Raw genomic sequence first — 23491 nt, forward strand, 5'->3', positions numbered from 1 at the left:
CACACTTAAAACAGACGCTTGGCATTTCAAACAAGTATCACATTTCGCCTTACCCAAATTATGTTTCCAACTCTCTTAGCGAGACTTTGTTTAGCAGTTACGTCTTTAACACTGACCAGAAGTAATTTGAGGAAACTCAGAAAAAATATGTGTAAATCCTACCATCAGTAGAAGTCATTAAAACAATCTATTTTAAATATGATTAATTATTTTTTTCCTATGGGCTACCTACCTCTGTTTAGATGAAGAGAGTCTGTGGTACCATCAATGTACGTTTAACAAAGTAATTTCATCTTAAGGTAGATATTTTGTTTTCAGGCTTGGGGTGGGTGTTAAGTATTTAATTGTTTACTTGTGTGTGCATGTGTCCGTGTGTGTAGAGGGGAGGTAGTATGCGTGTGTAAATTTACGTATATGAGTATATAGGTACATACAGTGTGTGTATATCTGTGTGTAAGGGCATGCCAGGCAGTTCAGTTACACTGCAAGGAGTCTCCCCCAGCAATCACCAAACAATTAATTTAAGAACATGATTGCAACTCGTGAAAACACAATGATAGGATATACGCTTATAATGAGAAAGCAAAAGTGTCAGATGACCCCACAATTCACAGAACCAGAGCAGTGACATTTACAGCCATCTCTGGACTATACCTTTTAATGACAAATCTTGTAGAAGACTAATTATTTATTAACTGCAAAAGAGACATGGCAAAAGGAAACAAGAATTTTCAGTTTGCTAGAAAAGCTCCTGTGTTATAAGCTAGATCAGTCAAACATAAAACCCCTTTCACTTTACTTCCATGACAACTGCATGTTTAGGGTGGGCTACTGTAAAGGAACAGCTCACAGGAGAGACTATACAGAGGAAACATCTATCACTGCAGCTTTCTTAAGTGTACCAATAAAAAAAGACCAAAAATGCCTGGGATTAGGGGGCTGCCAGACTGAAGGCAAATAATACCGCAGGCAAACAAAGGCTTCATAGACCTGAGAACTATCCTAAGGCCATCAACAGTTATACTCTCTTGTCAAAAGGATTTTCCAGGAAATGCGTTAATGTCGACATAACACAGGCTAATTGTAGTCTATGTAGCAGTAGTATTCATCGTGAAATAGAGTGCAATGAATCTGCCCTCCACTTCACAGGTCACTGAACCGTCCTGTTGCATTCCTTTCACAATGAATAAACTTGTATTTAAATCTCTGTAGTGGATTTAATTTAGAAACACTGGCCACTTCCACCCCAAAAAGAATGCTTCCATCAGAAAAGCAAAGCTCTTAACCCTCTTCACATTGGTACTTTCACCATGGAAGGTAACAAAGCATTGCAGGATTTTAGCAGATTATAGTTCACTTTTAGAACCCGTTCTCTGAATGCCTATGGAGCTTTGGCAGAGTTCAAGATTTTGCTTTTAAAACGACTGACATTCTTGAGTTGTGAAAATAGCTTAAAGAAATAAGTTCTTTTTTCCCCTCTCTAACACTCTCCGTATGTTCTGTTATGCAGATTTTACATAGACAGGCACATCCACAATGTACTTGGGGGCTATTTGGATGGAAATAGAAAAGCTATGGAGCAAGACAGAGCCAGCCTAGATGTAAACAAGCTGGAACTGCTGGCAGCTGTGCTGTTACAAATAAAATTGCATTCCCCACTGTCTTCTCACTTATCAATTTTGACAGAAGACTGTCCTGACTTCTCATAAACAGCATCGAAAAGGAAAAATCACATTGGGTGTCAGATTTGCCAGAATGGATTTGGTTGGTAGCTTACCACAAAGAATCAGAGGGTTATCTCCATTCCATATGGTGGGGAAAAACAATGCTCTGTTCAAGGGGTGGGGGCTCTACCTTATAGGCTAAAGTCTCATTTAATCCTAATTTTTTAAAGTCTGGTTTAGATTTAAGAATCTCTGACACAAGATTTGTTTACATCAAAGCAGAAAGAAAAAATATCAGCAAGCATTTCTCAAATGCATAATCCAAAAGCAAATACAACACAAAAAGAGAAATATTTAAGAACAAAATCACTTTTCTGCTGATCCCTGCTTTATAGCTACAGTTAAAGCCACATGCTGTTTTGTGTCCAGATAAAGAATGCTCTGGGACAGCAGGATGCTGTAGACAATGATACCAGTGTTTAAAAAAGAAGAAAGAAAAATATAAAGTAGTAGCAGAAAAAAAACAGAATCTGCTGACATATAGGCACCTATTAATAAAATATCATCTTGCAACTGTGGGAGCAGAATTTGGCCCTGTAGCTGATGAATCCTTTGAAAATAAAGAAGCTCCACTAAAAATGGGAATTCATTCTCTCTCTGCAGCTCTGGAGAGAAAATTTTTGGTGCACACTGAACTTCTATTTAGGAAATCAAACAATGGAGTAACTTAAGGCATGGCAAGCCTGCCAGTGCATATTCAGCAGTCTGATGTGTGATGATCAGTAACAAGTCTGATGGCTGTAAGTAGGAGGAGGAAGACACCCGAGTGTCAGCTGAGACTCTCAGCGGGTGAGGATGAGGGGCGGATAGCAGTCCTGGAGCAGATGGGGGAACGGGTTGGGCTGGATGAACGATGGAGCTGGACTATGAATGTGAGAAACCTTTGATCACTGTGCTATGAACAAATTTAGCATTGCAGTGGGAGGAAGGGTCTAAGCATATGGAGATGAGATAAACACAACTTTTAATTCTGTAGGCCTTGCAGGTTTGGTGTGGCCTTTCTGACTTGCTTTTAAAGGGTATTTTAAGCCTTGAGCTTAAAGACACATGTTGGACTTCACAGTGAGTGTATCTCACATAAGGAAGTCAGAGAGGGGTTAAAAAAAATCCTCTACAGATTACAGGCTTCCTGGCTGCAAAAGGCTCAACAGCTGACAGTATATCCTCCAGGAACTCACAAACATCCACTTGAACCTGAGTTTTCCCCCTTAGCTAGCATGCACAACAACAAATCTTCAGATCCCTGTCAAAAAAAAGAATCCAAAAAAGTCAAATTTTGTGTGAAGTATTGAACATGAAGTACCTTAAATGCTATTAAAAAACATTTTTTCCTATTGTCAGGATGATCACACTGCAAAGTAAAATGTCCTCAGCATACTTTGCTATTTCAAACAAGGTCTTTTCTCCCTAATTTTTCCACTACCTACTCATTCTCTTTACTTCCGTTCTTTCCCTTAGTGCAGTATGAATGATAAATTATTAGAAGTACTTAACTATATGCATATATTTTCATATGTTATATATGCATATATGTTTTCACCTGCTAGAGAGCCAACACCCCTTCTGGTATGTTCTGCACTTGAGAAAACCACAGATTCTAGCTTTCTGAGCAGAGAGATCCATGATGAACTGCTTATATATAGTATTTCTCAGCAGTCAGCTATGGTCCTCACTTTTGGTCTTTCACTCAATGTAAGTGTGAAGTTGCAGGGATACAAGAAGAGTTTAAAGTATAATTAGCTGATGATATGCAGTGAAGGGTTTCCTTTTCACTAGATTCTACATTCTAATTTTTTTCTCATTGAACGAAGTAGGTGGGAATAGCACAGGCAAGGCAGAAACTAAACCTTATGGTAAAATGAGATAAGCAGACTGGAGTAGTAACTATTCCATTGTGCAGTGTCTGTGAATATACTAAACTGTCACATTGGCTCCCAGCCACTATATTCCAAAGGAGTCCTCTGCTTTTGGACAATTTTGTCAATAAATAAAAGAAAGAGATTATTACATGTATTTGAAGAAAAAATTTCTGACTTTTCATTAAAGCTCCTATCCTGGGTCCCATACTGAAACTCTTTGATGTTCAACATCGAAAAATAAGAGATACAGTTAAGGGATCGCTGGTCTGAGCCATTTAAGGGAGGGGGGACCAGGGGAAGAAACCCCTCAAAACTTTACCAATCTGATTTTTTTTTCTTTCCAGAATCTTCTACTCAATCTCTTTTCCAGTGAAAATGACTTTGACATAAAATGCTAGAATGGACCTTCTCTTAGTTATCAGCTAGGAATACAGCACTCCACATCTGGCTAGAAGTCCATTAACTAATTAGGGTGCTGGAGCACATCTCCTACAAAGAGGGAGGCTGGGAGAACTGCATTTGGTTAAGCCTTCTGAAGAGAAGTATCTTCCTAATAAGGACATCTTACCGCTTCCTTCAAGTATCAAATGCAAGAGTCCAGAGAAGTCAGAACCAGACTCTTCCCAGAGGTGCACTGTGACAGCCACACAAGACAACAGATATGAGTTGCTACTCAGGAAATTCCAATTAGTTATTTAGGGAAGTGCTTCTTACCATGAGGGTAGTCAAACACTGGAAGAATTGTCCAAAGATGTTGTAGACTTCATAGTATAAAACATAACCAACTAGTAACTCTAACAACTATGTAACAGCATTCGCTTCTTTGCCCCTCTATGACAGGCTCTCTTTGCAATTTCTGGACTTGCCTCTACTAGTGGTACTGAAAAGCAACTTGGAAAATTCAGTGGTGATGTCTACTGAAGGGAATGGGACAATATTAGCGCATGACATCAGTGCTAAAATCTTTACAGTGACTTCTCCTACATGTCTGTTTGCCATTCATTGTGCTGTAGATTAAGGTCTGGAAGGGGTCCAACATCCGCAGAAGCTCTATGTACTTGGAAACAAGTCTCTGCACTTGAGACTGTCAAGATCCATCCTTCTCTGTTCATGAACGTCCTCTTTGATACACCATGGACCTTCTCGGGAGAAGACTCCACTGTCTGGAGTTTTGCTGACTCTAATGGTATAAAAACATTCAAATCTGACATGCTTCAAAGGGTAGAGGAAAACTTACTGAAAGTAAGAATTCTGATAAATTCAGGAACTAAAAGGCCCCAGAAGATAGCTATTCCCTTTCCAAAAAAAACCCATATGCTGTAGTTGGTCCTAGACCTGATTCCTAACTCTCCCAAGTTTATTAAATTGCCCCTACGTAGCTTATAGATCTTTCTAAACTGCAGCAATTCCCTTTTTCTAGCCAACAAACCTTAGGTACACAACGTCCAGGGGTTTATGAGTTGTCATAGCTGCTGTTCAAATCAGCTGAGAATCACTTGGCATAATTAGCTTTCACTTTTTACAACAAATTTCACCTATAGCCGGTAAAATCATTCTTTATTTTTGCCGTATTTCAAAATGTTACTGCCCAACACTTGGCTCTATAAACTTTATTATTACTGCTGCCTGCCTGCTTTGGGCCTGAAACATGTCAGAAGATTTATCTGTCTCATCAGCACTTTCTAAACACCCAGGCAGCCAATCGAAATGGGGAGGCATAACAGATGTGCCAACATCTGTTGCTGTGAGCATTTATCTGGACAGCACAACATGTAGCTGTAGAGTCAAACTCCTAACCAGTTACAATTCCACACATTTAGACAGCTTTGATCTACAACTGTGTAAAGGCTATTTTGGAATATTAATTAAAATCAAGCTGAAAATGTAATTTTTCAATTTTAGACAGCTGTGAGAAATATACCTTCCTGTAATTCAGTTTATGCCTTTCAGACATAGGATAGAGAAAATACTATGAAAAAGCTAAATTTAAAGTTGAGCTTATAAAATTAGAAATTCTTAGAAAGCACTAAGCTAAAATCCCACCCCATCCATGCTCTTGTTTACTTTGAGATACATACATATTAAAATTGCAATTTAAAAAATATGCAAATTTAATCACATACATGTGCCTATAAATCAAGCACATGAAGTGATAGGCAATGACTTTTAAAACACATTTTTATTTTTCTGGCACCAAAATGAGGACTATGGGCACCATATCCATGCTGAGTTTCAGCTGTTCAAACTTCTGTTGCACATGGAAATGTCCTCCACCCCCAAATACATACTTGTATAGATTGATGAAATCATGAGATGAAATACAAAGCAAACTCATCATCTGCTTTTTTGATGCACAATACAGTTTAACCTGTATTCCTGCTCACCAAACCATGCCCTCCAGGAATGACTATCACATTCTCTTTGAAGAGCTGCCTCATTAAATAAAAAAGCAAACTTCCACAGAAAAGACCTCTCCTGCTTTTTTGATTTCTCCTCTGAAGGCCCAGCATGCATAATATTGAAACCTTGTTTAAAGTCCATTTTCTTGTAAAAGATTCCCTCTTGCTAGGGGGATTTGGCCCTTGCTTCCTGTGTTCTTGAATTTCCTAGGATACTAAACTTTAAAATAGTGACATTATAATAAGCTGGTTAATATGACTTAGGTTATTTTTAAAAGAATATGTAAAATAAATTATTTTCTCCCATATTTTGCCTGTATAGCTAGATTTCATGACTCTAAGAGAGACTACATGAACTTTCAAGCAGAAGGCATATGAAAAATAGCATTAATAAAACCCTTAGAAATATTTTCACTCTGAAGCGTATATGGAGGTATGTGGTATAACAGTATAAAAACTGTCTAAACGAAGCATTTCTTCAAAACAGAAGATTTATAATCCACAGATTTCCATAAATACAAAAAACACCTTTCCCTTCCTTTGCTGAGTGAAAAACACATACCATATGCTGTAATGTTGCCCAACAATAAAGTGCTGCTGAACCAAGCTCACTTTTCTTCATTTTCCTGGAAAAACATAAGCTCTGACAACAAGGAAGAATTTTTATTAGCTTTCAGGTGAAGTGAGGAGTAACCCTGTGTTTATTTTATGAAATCAAGAAACAAAATTAATAACAATGACTTGATCTATTTTCCTCCAGTTTTAAAACACAATAAATGGTAATAACTTTGATAAATTTACCCATGTCAGTTTTGTGTCTTTTTCTCCCCAATCTCTCATGATCATCTGTAGTTGAGGACGCAATTCAAATCCCTAAACTGGAATATTCATTACTTAGGGGAGGTGAGACAACAGGAACTTCATCTGCTTTGAATGTCAGAATTTTGTGATGACATACAGTAACACACTCAAAATTAACAAACAACTGTGGCAGAAACTACCCTGACATCCTTTTCCATCTAAATGATCCAATGACTAGCAAGGAAGAAGAGTGATTTAACGGCCAAAAAAGAGATGCATTACAAGTAAGAGCTCCTGGGTTTTACTGCCAGTTCTGTCCCTGACTGACTTGGCAAGTCTCTCAATATGACTGTCCTTAATTCACCTGCTTGTGAATTCCTGCAGCAATACAGGACATAGTAACACTGAAGAACCTCAGTGGAATGGCATTAAGTTTAACTAATTTATACTTGAAAAGTGACTTCAACTCTTAAAAGACAGATGAAAAAAGTAAAAGAAAAGGACTGCTCCTTTGGCCACTCCTTTGCTTGTTTACAGTGTACAATCGGCCATAGTTAGGGAGAAATTACATATTTATTATTGTCTATGTGTAAATTATGCTGACTTAAATCCCCAGGAGTTTTATAAATAAAAATGCCAGTGAAATACATAATCCTGTGCTGTAGTACACCAAATGCATACTGAAAGAATCTTCTTTTAATTATGACACACTGTTATTCAAAGAATTACAGCAAAAAAAAAAGTATTCCAGTGCCACTTCTCCATTTTAACTGTGACCTGTTCATTTTCGGGCTGTAGTGACAGTCAGCTGGATCACTGGCCAGGTGTTAGCAGCTCAGAACTCCTTTTGAGTTAAAAGGAAAAAAATCTCAAGGAAGGGTTTTAGAAGCCCTGATCATTGCAATGTTTTCTCAGGTCCAGCTGAAACAACTCTAAAAATCTATTTACTTGTCCAGGAGACTTCCTCACAAGCTTTTCAATTAATAGCTTTAAAATACAGTCCTTTTTTTTTTCCCTCTGGATTTGTATGATACAACATGTAGAAATGGAAAAAAAAAACAAAAACAAAAACAAACACCCCAAGACTCCACAAACCAGAAACACTCTCCCAAGCAGACAGGATCACAGATCACAGGCACACACATAGCTATTCACTTCCTTTATGATGCTTCCTAACAGCAGATGCTATATAATATTAAGAACTGGCACAAAATATGAGAATAATGGTGTCAGTAAATGTCTCTATACCATGGGGCATCCATGATTCAGCCATAACTGCTAGGCAGTTACAAACTGATGGTCAGAAAATAAACATAATACATTAAGTCCCAGCTTATCTAAGCCTACTCTGAGCTGTCAGATCATTCCCTCCACCTCAACAGCAGCTGCATAAGGTAGAGCACCTGGTGAGAAGTATCTGCTTTTCCATTGAAAATCTACACCACGCTTACCAGCAAGCCTTTTCACATTCCCCTTACCACACCAGTCAGGTCTGATGACAATGGGAAGACACAACCTTGTCCACCATTTCAGCTCTTCTACACTGCAACACCCACGTCTCTATTAGGTTCTTTATTTCTTTTAAATTACATCTGGTGGTTGCTGAATTAAAAAACTGTGTTTTGTTCACTACAGGCTCTTTTTTGATTCATTCTGAGTTTTAAGAAGTTCAGGAAAAAAATAATCCATTTGCAGTGGGAAATACAGAAGAAACAAGCACAACCTGATAGCAGGTCACAGAGGTATTATAGTGGTTCTGCCCCTTAACATCACTGTCGTCCTACCTGAACATGGCTGGAACTTGGCTTGAGTGATCCCTACAAAAAAAAAAAGGTTTCTCTCTCTCTCACCCCTTTATACTATTAAATAAACCCACAACTTAATAGCTGCGCAGACAAATTCCATGCAACATGTAAGAAACTTATAGAAAACTCTTATCTAAGAAATGTTTTCCATTTTGATGGTTTCACATCCATCTTCTGGGTTAGCTTTGTTGTACAGAAACACTCAGCCTGTACAGAGAGCCTGACTGCAGCAATTGGAAGTGCTGGCAGTGTGTGCACAGAAGCTGTTTCCATTAAAACTGTTTATTCAGGTGTTAGCAATTGAAGCAGGAGCTCCAATTGTGTTGCCGCAAGTGCCTGTAATGCTCACATAGGGGTGTTTGCAGGCTATCACTGCTCTGAAGGGAGCTGTTACAGGGTATCAGCTCAGTAATCCTCATTTTAAAAAGGCCCTAAATATGTATTTACAAGATAGACAGTTCTGTTTGGTTTACTGGTTAAATAATCCATGTGTTGAAAAGGCCTTAAATACGAATTTACAGGGCAGGCAGGTCTCACTTGGCCTATTACAGCAGTGGCGGGCCTTTCAGAAAGGCACCAGAGACCACACTTCAGTGGCCCATGAGAGCCTCAACCCATAAATACTTATGCGTTCAAGTAACTTTATTCAGATAAACAGCCTCACTCAGGCTGCTAATATGAATAAAATTACTCTTTCTTTTGTTCTAACGAAAAAATACCAATAAAATCGGTCACTTCAAAAACATTATGTCACAGAAGTGGAAAATCTGGATTTGTGCCTCAAATACCTTCTCTCATCACAGTGGGATGAGTGTTACTGGAAGAGAAAACCAATGTGTTACTGCTTCATTGCATCTGCTGCAATGCTGAGGTATGGTAAGAGAAACAAAGAGAACAGGTTAAAATTCTTCCCTATGGGAGTTTTAGGTGTGCATTGAGAAAAGGTCTACACAAAACCTTACTTGTGGCCAATTCTCAAAGTTTTCTACCTTTTATTTCTTCAAGGCCCATTTTTAGTAATTCATGAAAACAGCCGGCAGCATCTGATCCAGAAATGCTCAGGTCAATAGGAAACCTAAACAATTTCAGTCGGATTGGATCAGGACAGTGGTAAACTTAAAGGACTACTCTACATTTACAGTTAACAGATTTATGAGTGCAAATCCTTATCAAAACATTTAAATGAGCTGAGCATAACCATAAACTAGCACTTACATTCAACATGCATATACACACATTTATTTCCTCATTCTGAATGAAAATCTGTCCCTTGGGTCTACAAAGCAGAACATGAACTTCAGAGTATCCATTTTTGCCCCAAGGTATTAAGTAACCCTCAGAGCACTATGGGTTGCTCCACTTAGGAGATATTGATGATGGAGTAAAGCAATTTTCATATGAATCTTCTAATTTCCAGAAGTCCTATTTTCCAGAGAATAGAAGGAATCAGAACAGCAGGTGTGTAGTTTCTAGCTCAAACTCCATGTTTCACAGAAGCATCAGGTGGGAAAAATCTCACATGCCTTTTTCGCAAAATACTATGCTCTTTTGTGGCTGCTGTTTCCTGCAGGATCTCCGATCCTTTCATTGTCTGGACACAAAGGGCTTCATAAAAACTGACCACAGAGGATGTCACTTGCACATGCCTCATGTTGATTTAGTGACATGAACTGACTTCCTGAGCAAAAAAGTAAAATAAAGAAGCTCAGTGGTTTCTAAGACCTTAAGTGAATAGCATTGAAGTACCTTGTAATTTCATATATAGTCAACTCAACCCTTGCCAACTTCTCCCAGGTACAGATCTTAATACTGCCCCAATCTGTCAGCACTAGTACTTACATGCATTAAAACTGGAGTCATCAGACAGAGGCAAGCTAACACAATGCCTGCCATTCTGCCTTTTTCACTCTGAAAATACTAATCCTGGCATGGTGGATCATTCATGTGGTTTTCCAGGCTCCTGCAAACTATGTCATTGGACTTAAGCACTCACTTTGCTTAAAAATTAGAACAATCAGAGCTGGAAAGTCTTTTAGGTAATCATGTGGGTTTCCTTTGCACATCCACATCAACTAACACCCAACCTCCCTCCAAAAAAAACCCCTCAATTCTGACAGCAAACTTCAGTCTACTCTTCCTTATATATAATAAGTTACCTCAACTCACTTCTACTCCTCAAGGATGTCTATTTTTGCTGCTTGTAAGAAGAATTCAGCTAGAAATAAGAATCCTTTCCTATCTCAGATATATGAGATTTTAAAAGCTGTAATTCCACAGAGATATTGGCTCTCTCAGCAGAAACCAGTAACTTCCTGGTTTGCTTTTGCTCAAAAGCTACTTCACTACCTAGATGGTGTGAAGGTCTCTGCCCTTGGATAAGGACCTGTTGACTAAATGACACTACCTGCTTGTAGTATCTTATTTTCTTCAGCTCCTCCTATTGAAAGGCATTCTCACTAGACTGAGTATGTAGGAGCAGACACCAGTGATGCTTTCTTTTGTCTAGCTTTGTCTTTACAACATTCTGTGGGGTTTTTTTAACCTATTTTTTCACTGTTTCACCATTAAAGTGACTGTCCCCTCAATTTCTGTATTACTGCCAGCGTTCCAAACCATGTATATAATGTTTCTCTCTCCTGGGTAGTAGGTTCAGAAATGTTATTAAAGTGCACATCCATTAGCTTATTTACTCCTCTCTAGCACCAGTATCCTGTGCTCTTCTTATAAGGACAAATTTTATAGCCATGTTTAACACAGACTTACTGTGGGTTCTGATGCTTTTAGTCCTTTCAACTTGTTGGTACCAGTGAGTGTGATGTATACTCTAACATCACATGAAGTAATTCCAGCAGCACAACAGCCACTCACAGCCAGACTGGGTCAGTTTGTCCTGAATATCTTTGGTTCTTTTCCAGTGACATTCACTGCAAGTCCAACTGAGCATTTACAGTTCGATCAATTTCTGCTTTATCTTAAAAGTCATCATGGGTATATGGATATGCCAGAATTGCAAATCTTTTGATCTCTTTCTGCCAACACTGAATGATGCTGGCTTTGACCCCTGTCTCAATATCTACCAACAATCTAGATTCCTTTTAGGACAAGTTTTACAGCAGCAACATAAGGATGCTCAGGTTGGCTATCAGCAATTCCCCAGCTTCATCATCTTCCCAGCCATTTGTTTAAAGTATGGTACTGTATGGAGCCTAATGAGCCTCCCACGGACTTCATCCTTCCAAGACAGTTGTATCATACTTGAGTTCATTGTGCTGCAACAATCTGAGTATAACCCACTGGGTTTTTCTAGCTTACAAATGGAGTAGAAGGGTCTAGTGTCTAATCCTACCAAATCCACTAGCAAGTATGGGTCCGTATCCCCAGTGCTGGCTATCATATGTGATTTTCCTGTTTGTTTCTTATTGTGGTAACTCAGGTACTTAAATGCCAACATATACCTGTAAGCAAGTTCCAAGGTGATCAACGTTTTCCGGGACATTCCCCATTTTGGAAAACATTTCTGTTTATAGCACCTCAGTTGTTGGTCCTATTATTTCCTTACTTCCTGATTTGGCTGAGTATTTTGCATTTGTGTATCAGAACCGATGCATTCTTCACTTACAAACCATTTCTAGGAAATAACAAGGTGTTGCTCTAGTTCTTTTTCTGCTCACTGTCTTGTTTCAATCCCTTTCTGAAGTCTCCAGGTTTGGCTTTAAAACCATTTAAAAATTATTAAGTTTGCCATTGAGACCTGTGAACCGCTTGTCTATATTCTTTTAGTACAACAGGAATGCTAAGGTAGAGTTTGGAAACTGGACCTAACACCAGGCAGGTTTTCTGCTCTGTGTGATTAGCTAAGGTTCAATACCAGAAAGTTGTTACAAAGGAAGAAACAGTGATAAAATCAGGGACCACTGATACAGTCCTCCTTCTACAGAAGGCACGGTGATAACAATAAACCTCTTTCTCTTAAACACAGGAGAAATCAAATTGTGGGAAATGCGATTGCTCTGTGCTTCTTCCACCCAGCCTGCAGCCCGCAGGGTGGCATGAGCAGAGCTTCTGCATCCTCTCTTCTTGCTGCTTTCACCCTTAGATGATGCTGGATGGACAATGCTGATTTTATAAATTGCCTTCCCAAGTGCTTGAGCTTTCTTTCCTTCCCTGATGCTGCTGCCACAGCATGGCAACTTGTAGAGCTATGCTGGAAATTTTATCAGGCAGCTGGGCTAGGTTAACAACAACTCTCCTAAAAACCTATTTTTAAAAAGTATTGGATTACTTCTCACATCTGTTTCACAAAAAGTAACACTGACTTAACTGAGGGGCCAGAAAACATCAGGACAAGGGTGGGACTAAGTGACCACAGCACGATACACCTAAGTCAATACTGTTGTAGAGACCTTGACAGCACTGGACTGTAGACTCTGCTACACTCACTGTCCTGCTGCTTCCCCCCTGGATTGTCAACTGCAGCTAGTAAATCCCTTTTCACTCTGTCATTTCTGAGACTTTTTTTATATATATATATATATATATGGATATACTATTTTGGATATATATATATTGTCCCCCAGATACGTATCTCTGGGGACAATACTCTAAATTTTTCCAGCTACCTAGTTATGGCAATGGATCTTAACAATGTCTTATAAGGACCTGAAACAACAGATAATACAACCAATGAGTAACCTAAATCATAATATTACCAATATGGGCTTAAATTTTGGGAATCTCCTTCATGTTTAGAGCTCTGCTAGTTAAAGAGTCTGAGATGTTCTTGTTTCTCCTTCAAAACTTTCATATTTAGTAGGAAGCATTCTTCTCAAAGGAAGCTAGACAGTTCCTTTCCTATTTAAATTTCACATGAAACACTTTATTTCAGTCCCTCAGTGAATTTGCCTTGGGCAACTGAATCACAGCTGACAGCAAATTAATGATTATGATGGTGTGATTAGTAGAGATTACAGGCAACTGAGAACCTGCTCAAGCATTTGCTGTTGTCACAATTATTATTAGGGATTAATAATGGTCATAAAGAGGACTTGATTCCACCAGGTAGACTCTTTAAAAATGGTTAGCATTTTAGTATGTCACTGATATTCTGATTAAATGATGCAAATTATTTTTATCTAAGTATTTTTTTAATATTCTTACTAGATGCTTATATTATTAATTTACTTAAATATTACTAGAAAAATACTTTCTATTACATTTAAGGACAAAGTACTATAAATAAACACACTTGGCAGAGAAATTTAATATTATATTACTCATGGGGAGTCAAAACAGAAGTTAAGCTCTCAGACTGTTGTGCTGTGAGATATCACACCAAAACCCAACTGGGAAGAAATAATGATTTCACTAATACCCAGCAATGATTTTTTAAGGAGTTCAAATAAAAGTTTGCTTGCTCTGATTGAGATTCACTAAGAAGATGTTATTTGATTTTTCTTTCCTGGGAGAGGAACTTCAGATTCCCCAGGCTGCTAGAAGAAAAGAACAGTGGGCTGCACTTCCAATAGAACAACTTAGCCGCTAAGACATGATAAAAGTGAACACACTGCATATTTGCCAAAGCTTTTGCCATTCATTTCATTTCCAAATGTCAACCAGTTATATGAAACCTTTAAAAAGCTTTCTTAAAGTAGAGCAAACAGGAGGATAGGATATTTTCAATCTTCTATTAAAGATATTTAATTATTTATAATCACTCATTTAAAATATGGTAACTTGAACTTATTCAAAGACTCAGCACTGTTTAATAATAAAAAGAACTATCTGCTACTTATGCGTGTCCCTACAAATATTTTGTTACTGGATGATAGTGGAAAACATGAAAAGCTAATGACTGGCCGACAAGAATAATATTTAGACATTGAAATGAAAATCTAATGAAAAGCAACATCACCAATCACATGTTATGATTTTTGGAAGCCTTACATAATGATTTTCCAGTGACTCAGAAACACATTCACCATTGTCACCGGAGACTACAATGCATTAACAGCACAGGGAGATTTGTGGTACAGAGTACGATTTCTTATAACTCAATATTTACAATGTCAAATATCAAAGAGCAAGTAAGAGAAATTATATTAATTTCCAAAGTTGCAGCCTGATCTTACAGTCAAGTACACACCCAAGTATCTGGAAGACTGATCCCTGAGGCATGAGATACAAGGCCAATTAATTCTTAAAATGAGGGGAAAAAAAAGCAATTAAGCTTCCAGTTACCATTTCTCATTTTGGAAAGGCTTGATTTAAAGTGTTAAAACTGCAAAAGCAAAGCATGAGCAGTGAGTTACAGTCTCTACTGCACAAAGGGGGAACGTGTGTAATAAGCCTCCTGGACTTGTATGTAGCCGACCACTGCAGAATTCTTCTTTCACATTTCACGTGTATAGTCTAACCCCAGTAAATCCTGTGACATTACACAGGTATAAAATAAAATAGTCTTTGGTGCCGATTTTTTAAAAAGTATTCCCACTCTTATTTTTCTCAGAGGAGCCTGCTATATCAGCTGTGTAAATACCATATCTGTAATAACAGAAAGAGAGGCTGCAGTGTGCCAGTGATCTTACCTCATACTCAAAGTCCTCTGCTCTATCTGCATCTGCAGGCAGGCTGGAAAGATACTCATTACCTTCATAAAATTCATGCTCCACTGGGTGAAGAGAATGGCAGCTATGTGGAATAAAGCAGTACAACAACAGTAGATGAGACAGTATTTTTTAAAAATTAAAAAGTGATAAAAAACCCCCACTTCTCTGTAAATTTCTCATCTCTGGAATGCTACTCTGAATGGCTTGACAGCCTGGAAGGAACTGTACCAAGAAGTAACCCAGGCTGTTTTCTTTTCAAAAGCTCATACTCTGGCAGAGTTCACTTTGCTGGGTTCATCTTTTATCAGATTTACACAGGGTGATTTCTTAAAAGGGTCTGGTTTGGGCCAAACTACTTAGTTGTGACAATTTGGGATTCCTTATGCTTATAAAGGCACCTAACCCCAGATTCATGCACTGAGTCATGGCCAGAGGCAACTCACTAATTATCTGGTTATAGTCTTGAACATCGACAGTCTACAATCCACACCAGGCTCACAAGTTGTTCAAGAACTTACATAAAACAACTTGCATTATCCTCTTCTGTTAAAGTGATAACAGGTTGGTAAAGTGCATTTGAGTAACTGCATGCTTAAAAATGTCAGTGAACTGCACTGTTAAATAGGCTTGGAGCACAAAGAATAAGGTCTTTACAATGTGAACTTAGGTACAGCCTTAGATCCAAGGTTGGATCCCAACCAGACAGCACCCACTGTGGAGCTGTCTTAGCAGAGGTAGGAAACTCTTCCCCATGCTGAGGGCATGGGACCTTCAATCACAGTAGCACACAGTTTAGTACAGTAACAACTCAAAAATATACACATACCATGTTCCTAGCTGTGCAGCAGTAAGTGGCAGGCTCAATTCAGCATTTGGCTGTTAAGTTCTCTCTGACATAATCACCTGCCTAGCTTCCCCAGAACTTCTAAAAATGGAGCTGCATCAGAGTCAAAAGTGGTATGTTCTCCATTAGCATCTATCTGCAGAGATGTACAGCATGCCAGGGCTATCAGCTTTGCTGGCTACAGACAGAGGGCCAGGGTCAACCACTAGATGATGTTACTCATGAGGTGGAGTCCAGGGAGGAAGAAGCCTACATCCTATTTCTGTATAAGCACCACCTGCTGGTGTTTGCATTCAAATCAGTTTCAAACAATTCAATTGAGGGATAATTTGATTCATATCATTTGCCATATGACAGGTGAAATTGTATTTATGATCTCTGTATTTTTGGAATTGTTTTGCTTTTGATAAGGGGACCTTTAAATTAAATATCTTTTTTCCTTGATTTTTTGGTAAGAAATTTGGAAGAACAGAAATCAACAAGACAGCTCTTTCTAGGCCTGAGGAAGCCTTTCTGGTACTTTGGAAAACATAAGTCTTTTTCTTCTTGACTAGGGCTTAGTTTTGGATGAACAAACACATGAACACAAAATAAACATGGCCACGATTCCTTCCTATAGCTCTAATCCATGAGTTAGGAAAACTGCCACTGAAGCCTGAATGAGACAGCGGTTATCAACAACGTTTATAATTTATTTAAAGTGTTCTTGAGAGTTTTTCAAGAGAAGGCTACAAGCCTACCACTGCAGTGCCTCAATCCCACAGGTAAACAGCAGGAGAAGATAAGCCATACCTGTCTGAAAGTAGAAAAGGGCAGATATCAGGAACTGGCGGTGTGGAAGGCCTTAGTTTGGCCAGAGCCATGATGTGCTCGAAAGTGATGTCAGTCTGAGTGCTGGCATCCACAAGCCGAACATCCTGAGAGCTACCATGAGCTTTGCTAATCGGGGCTCGTCGTAAAACCTGAACTACAATTGGCTCCTTGGCATTGCGAAAAGCTTCCACTGCCTCTTCATGAGTGGCCTTTGAGAGGTCCTTCCCATTGACCTAGAGAAAATCAGAAAAATATACCAAAGGTTACTCAAAAGAGAAAAGGCAATACAAAAATATGGGTGTGAAATATAGAGGATGAATTATTTGTGTAGTACATCAGACAATGTGGTGACATTGACTGGACTGTATTTGGCATCCATGCAAGAAGGAGTATAAAGCTGGGAGGAGAAATAAATTCTTTAATCTTTGCTAGAAATTAGAAATGGTTTGAACTCTTTCAAAACTCCTCCCATGGAATCTGAACACAGCAAAGAAACTACAGTACTTAAAAAGGACATTTAAAATTATTTATCTCATGCTATTTTATTCACTTCATAAAATACAAGTAAAAAATAAGAGATGCCTTTAATTTTCAATTTCAGCATTGTCTGTGGCATGCAAGTGTTTTAAAGGATTTCTGGCACAGCATTGTTATTAATGCAGATGTCAATAAACATGTCTCTGATGTCTAAAAAGAAACCAGGCCAATTTTCAATGTTTTGTCACTTATCTGCTATGGCCATTATACCATCATTAAGACCAAAGATAGGAAGATTTGACTAACACAGTCAGCTGCTGTTTTAAGGAAAGAGAAATCTAGATCAAACAAACTGAAGAAATAATTTGCTACAAACATATGAATAATAAAGCAGAGAAAATTATGCTGCGTTTGCAGCAGAGCTTGACAAAACTAAAAGACTGTGTCAAGGTTTCTCTCTATTACAGGCAAAGCAGCAAATTCTTCCCAGTCTAGATGAGGCCTTCGGGTATTAAAAAAGGTTACTGCAAGGCTGGGTGATGCCAAATTCATATGAATTCAGGTGTTTAGGGCAAAATTCCCAAGTGTCAGCCCACTAAAAAATGTGAGGGTTAATTTGCCAATGGCAGTCAGTAGCTAAGCCCTTGGACACTGGGGCTGTGCAACATCTGTATATAGAAAATACCATTCTGCTGTTTCCAGAGCAATGGGACTGCTGTTGACTGCTGCACAGGAACTTACTGTTGTGAGCTACTGTGGAGATGACAGGATCCTATGCTAGGGTAGAAAGGCACAGTTTTCTAGTAAGAAATGTTAGTATCTGAAGGGTACCGAAACCTGATTAAAATTTATATCCCTGGGAAAATCTCTACAATGTTGGCAAATCAGAAATAGGATTCTACTTCAAGTTCATGTCTGAATTAAGTTTGTTATACAGACAATGAAGTTGTAAAACTTCTGCTTAATGAACTAAGTCTAAACCCTCTCCAGAAATGGGGAGGACCCCAAAACTGACTTGTCCCTAGTGTCTGCAAATGTTGCTTGTAACCAAAATTTCTCTGCGTCATCACTCTCTCATTCAAGATAACTTTCTTGTCAAAAAGGAAAAACACGTGAACAAGAACAATGGCAGCAAACTCAAAAGAGCCATTCAGCAGCCTTCAGTAGCATTTTTGAGCCTGCCAGGAGAAGCATTTGCAATTAAAAATGTCATATTAGAGGCAATATGTGTAACCGTAGCCCTGTCTATTTATGTGGATGGCTGTGATACTGTTGACCACTAATTACATGTATTTATCAACTTAATACACTTCAGAGTACATGCTCGAGTACAAGGTGGAGCCAGCTTTCCTCTGACACAACTTCCAAAGAAGCAGTGCTTTCACAGCCATGTTACACATGAGGACATGTAAAATAACCAAACCGTAGCATAGTCACTAATGCAAAGGCCAGTTGATCTTTCTAGCTAGACCTGACGTTGTATGTGGTGATACGAAGGCTAGAAATTATCTGAACAGATTTCTATACACAAAAAAAAACTCAAAACTCCCTGTGCTGAATGCCTGGGATCCCCAGAAGTACCACACCACTGCAGCCCACACTGTGATCAAGTAATACGAACAACAGCTAGCTTGGTCACCTAAGTTTAATGCATATATATGGTTTCTCTGATGACTGAAGACCAAAATGTTAAGATTTTATGTTAAAATTTTGTAGTTTAAATTATCATCCATCAAATTATAACCTTGGGTTACATTAATCTGAGTTACATGGAAAAATATCAGTGGTATATAAGAGGAAGGGCCAGAACAGTAAAGGAACAAGTTATGTTAAAAGAAAAAAGAAATTTCCCCAAGGGGTGAGCTTTTGAAAGGCCTCTTCAATAGCACAAGTTACACTGCCAGGGTATTCAGACTCAGCCCTGTCTAATAGAGGCAATTAGAGATAAGGTTTCAAGCCTGGATCTTCTAGTCACTCTGCAGTTCCAGACTCTGCTTCATTCTTGCTTCTAACTCAGATCCTATCAAGGGCACAACTTTCCAGTTTCTGCAGTTTTTGTAACAAAAGTGTCCAATAGGCCCTCTGAGTAACTCTCATTCCTAAGGCCATAGGAACAGAAAAATTACTTTCCTGTCTCCCCAAACTCTTTTAATACTTTTAAAGTTTCAAATAACTACATGGTGTTTCTCCTAAAAGAAAATGCTTGGAAATAAATACCACATAGCTCTGTATAAATCTTTTTCCCCTAATGAAGTATAAAACACACAATCCTTCTGTATCCCAGCTGAAACACATGTTTTTTGGCACAAGCTGACCATTTTATCACAGATCTGCATCAGCAAAGCAAAAAGATATTTGGATAGCATACAAAATATCTTATTAGATTTTTTTGCAAAACCAGAAGCTCTGTTTATTCACATCAGTCAATATTTATCACTTATTCTGAGGAAATATACAAATTCACAACAGTGCCATTTGCATGCAAACTTTATTTCTGAAGAATAATAATATTTTAAAATCACATGAGTGTGAAAAATCACAAAAGATACACATTTTCATTTATCCTGGAAACCAACAGCTGACTTCTATTTTCATTTAATTGTCTATTTCATTTAAAGACTTTAAGAACATTCCATCCTTTATGTTGGTTTCTTATGAAATACAAGCACTATGGACACCCAATACTTGTTTAAATTGTCACTTGAAGTTCATCAACTCACTTTGTCGATCTGCATAAAGGTCACCTAATTTATGAATGCCTCCTTTCTCAGAAGAAAATCTATAGCTGAATTACTCTGTGCTGGCAGCTGTCCTGCCCACTTGGGGCTGCGAAGAGAGAATTTATTTTAAAACCTAAAGCCAATACTACAGATGGGTTTGGAAGCTCTCTTCATGTGGCTTCTTTAAGGGTTTTCTGTCTCCTGCATTATCCCCCAACTTAACACTCACATATAGTTACCCTGGGAGCCGTAGACAGCTGAGCCCTTATTTACAGCAAGCCACTTACAGGTTCTTAGTGGATGATTAAATAAATTCCTTGCCTCTGAAAGGTTACTTTCAGTGGAATCCAGGGTACTATTTTAAGTGGAGAGAGAAATCAGTCACTTTTAACAGTCAACACAAAGACATGGGAATACATTTGTTGTAGCAGATGGGCTAATTAATCCACAAGCAAGTTGTGAATGTTAAGTAAAGAATATATCTTTTCTCATGTAAACCATCCTCCTGCCCTGTTTGATTAAGCTTCTGTTTAATGAACATTCTTCCCCCAGCTTTTAGACATACTGCAAAGTCTGGGCCACTTGTCAACATCTCCCCCAGAGTGACTGGTGGCCACTGCCTGGATCCTGGCCATCCCTTTTGGATTCTTGCTCTAAATCCAGCCACATGCAAAACTTCATCAGTGTCAGAAAATAAACAAGCAAACAGGCTTTGTCTTTTATGCACAAATAACTAACACTGGCCAACTGCCACTTCTAACGCCGGCACCGCTGTACATAGGCTTATTCCCACTCACACAGAGGTGGACAGCAGAGAAGGAAGGAGGGACAGGACTAAATAACAAAAGAGTAACTATAACAACATGTAGGCAAATGGGCTTTAGGTTCCAGGATTCAAATGCCTATGACTGAGACATGAAATAGCCTTGACTTCTAACACTTTTCTGCTCTTGACATTTTCTTTTAACACTGGCCAGAATTTTTGAATCAAGAGGGCCGGAAGTGTTGATATATTTCCTGTAGTTTTTACTTCTTTCATATTAATAGAAAAAGGAAAAAAGGAAAGATGTGTAGTCATAAGTATGCAACTGTCATAAAAGGTGTCACATTAGCAGCTCATGAGATAACCTCCTATCCTCAGCAAATACACTGCATATCCAAGTTGAAATTTAAGATCAGCTCTGCTGAGGTAAAGTCCTGGGAGACCCTCCATTTAATCGGTAAAGGCAAAGGGAAGAATAACCAGAGCATTCTGATAGAGCAGAGACATCCAGACATAACGGTTTCCCAGCAAAATGACAGAAATGCTGTCTGACGTGATGATGGGGTCCACACAAGGCTCACTGTCCTAGGAGATTTCAACACCCATGCAGAAGATGCCTCTGACCTGACAGGTGCTAATCACAGCAGTCTCTTCACCTCCAATCCTTTGCCCTAAATACATCCAGGATACCACATCCTGGGTGCATCCTTGGATGGCAAACTGGTGCAAAGGATTGAACACTGTCCCTTAGTTTGACTAGTCCTTCTTTAGGACAGGAATTTGAGCCCTCCCTAACTGCAAGACATAGAAAAATAACAAAAACATACCACTTTCCTCCCAGACTTTCAGACATACAGACTCTAGAAAATGTCTACCACTGAGGGCCACCAGCTGTGAGGCTCTCCGGGCAGGACAGGGGGGCACAGGACATGTGAGCTACCAGTGCCACATGTGCTGGAGGAGACACTGCAAGTCCTCTGCTAACACAAATGTGATAGCTCATCTACAGAAAGGGCATTCGACATCCTGGTCTTTTAGGTTACAGTTCACTACTAACCTGCATTTCTTCAGCAAGTTAATCTGAAAGGTAGCAAATTCATCCATTACCCGATACCACTATCTCAGTCAGGGTTCACACAAGTTCAGTAAAGAGACAACTTCTGTTATGCTGGTTAATAACATTTCCCTTCTTTAGCCAGATGAGTTAAGCGACGCTTGTTCCCGTTTGATCTTTTGTTGCCCTGATCATGAAATCTTGTCATCCCTCCTAAAAGCTACACAAGCTGCTGAACACGCAGGCTCTGGCTGCTTCCCTCAGGCTGAACAACAGGCTTGTAACGAGAATCACATCTCTATTACCTGTAGAGCTGAGGTTTGGTTTTTTTGATAGTTTGTGTAGCTGGTTCAGCAATCCTGAATAGACCCAGGCAATGTCCAGTACCGCAGCCTTCTGTGCATCTTCCTATGCAAAACCAGCACCATCTCCATTTCCCAGTATTTAACAGAAACAAACTGTCACTGAAAAGCCTATGGCTAACCTTTAATCTAAGCAAAACAAAATAAATGCTACAAGGATTGGGAAAACAAGAATATACCTATCTCCACTCTGTAAAGCTTCCCTCCAGAGGGAGACAACCCAGTGACTTCTGGACAATTTTGATTATCTGAACAGCAGCTGTTAGAAAAAAAAAAGCACCCTCTTTCAATTGACCTCAAGATGATGCTTCATTTTACCAGAGTTATCTACTGCAATCAGTGCATCTGTGGGCAGGTCTGACAGCTACAACTCCTATGAAGGACATAAGATATTCCTGAAAGACCCCAGAGCTGGACGCTGCCTGGAAGTATTGTCCAAAAAGCTAACCTAGGGAATTCAAAAGATTTTTAAACTGGATTGGAAAAAGTGCCCCAGGTATGTACGGGGAATAGAGAAATAGTTTTCATCACAACTGCAGCAAACTAGTGAGCAAGGTAACCAGTACAGAAGTGCTTCCACAACTTCGGCTCTCCAACAAATATAAACTCTAATTTAATATCTTTTTCTCTATTATTTTGCCTTCTCTACTCAGTCATTTCTAACTAAAACGAAACTGCTACTACAAAAAGTGTCTCCCAAAACTTTGTGTGCAGAATCATGCCCCCTGTTTTAAAAGAAAAGTCAAGTCCACTGTAAACAAAGAAATCACTGAAGATCCCTCCCACAAACCTCCTTAGAAGGAGGTTTGGGGTTTTAAATCCCAAGTTTATTGACTGCCTAATTGCATTTAAGGTATTGAGTATAGAAAAAGGATGGTGTTTCAGATGCATGCCTATAGCCTGCTTCCAGCTGGCTGGGTTAGACACAACCATCATTCACCACAAATGCCTTTGAGCATTTCAATCTCCTCTAAGTGTATGGAAAGTCCAACCTGGGAGACACCTGACATTTCCATGCCTAAAGTCTTATGTGGATCTGGACCCTCACCTTGGGACATATTTCAGAAGAACATTTGGTTGCTGCAGTTCACACCTCCAGGATAACTATGCCTGCTCCAACAAGTTTAAAAGCACTGCTGAGTTAAGCAGTTTTAATCTGTGGCTAAAATGTGACCTGAATTCCCGTACTTCATAACATGTGGCTTGGCAGTCTGCATAACTGGAGAATACCCGCTCCACCTCCTCACTGTGTGTTAGAGCAACGT

General features: G+C 38.9%; 1 protein-coding gene across 2 annotated transcripts in view; it reads right to left on the reverse strand.

Moving 5' to 3' along the window:
* The window catches only part of PDZRN4 (PDZ domain containing ring finger 4), a 255411-nt gene that overhangs the window by 27117 nt on the left and 204803 nt on the right, over positions 1 to 23491 (reverse strand). For both annotated transcript variants that reach the window (XM_042793387.1, XM_042793388.1), the window contains 2 exons: positions 16830 to 17083; positions 15173 to 15275 (listed from right to left, as the gene is read on the reverse strand). In XM_042793387.1, coding sequence (XP_042649321.1) covers positions 15173 to 15275; positions 16830 to 17083 — 357 coding nt within the window. The remainder of the gene's footprint in view (positions 1 to 15172; positions 15276 to 16829; positions 17084 to 23491) is intronic.

The sequence above is a fragment of the Tyto alba genome, unplaced genomic scaffold (genome assembly GCF_018691265.1).
Source record: "Tyto alba isolate M040663 unplaced genomic scaffold, T.alba_DEE_v4.0 Super-Scaffold_2, whole genome shotgun sequence".
NCBI classification, from domain to species: domain Eukaryota; kingdom Metazoa; phylum Chordata; class Aves; order Strigiformes; family Tytonidae; genus Tyto; species Tyto alba.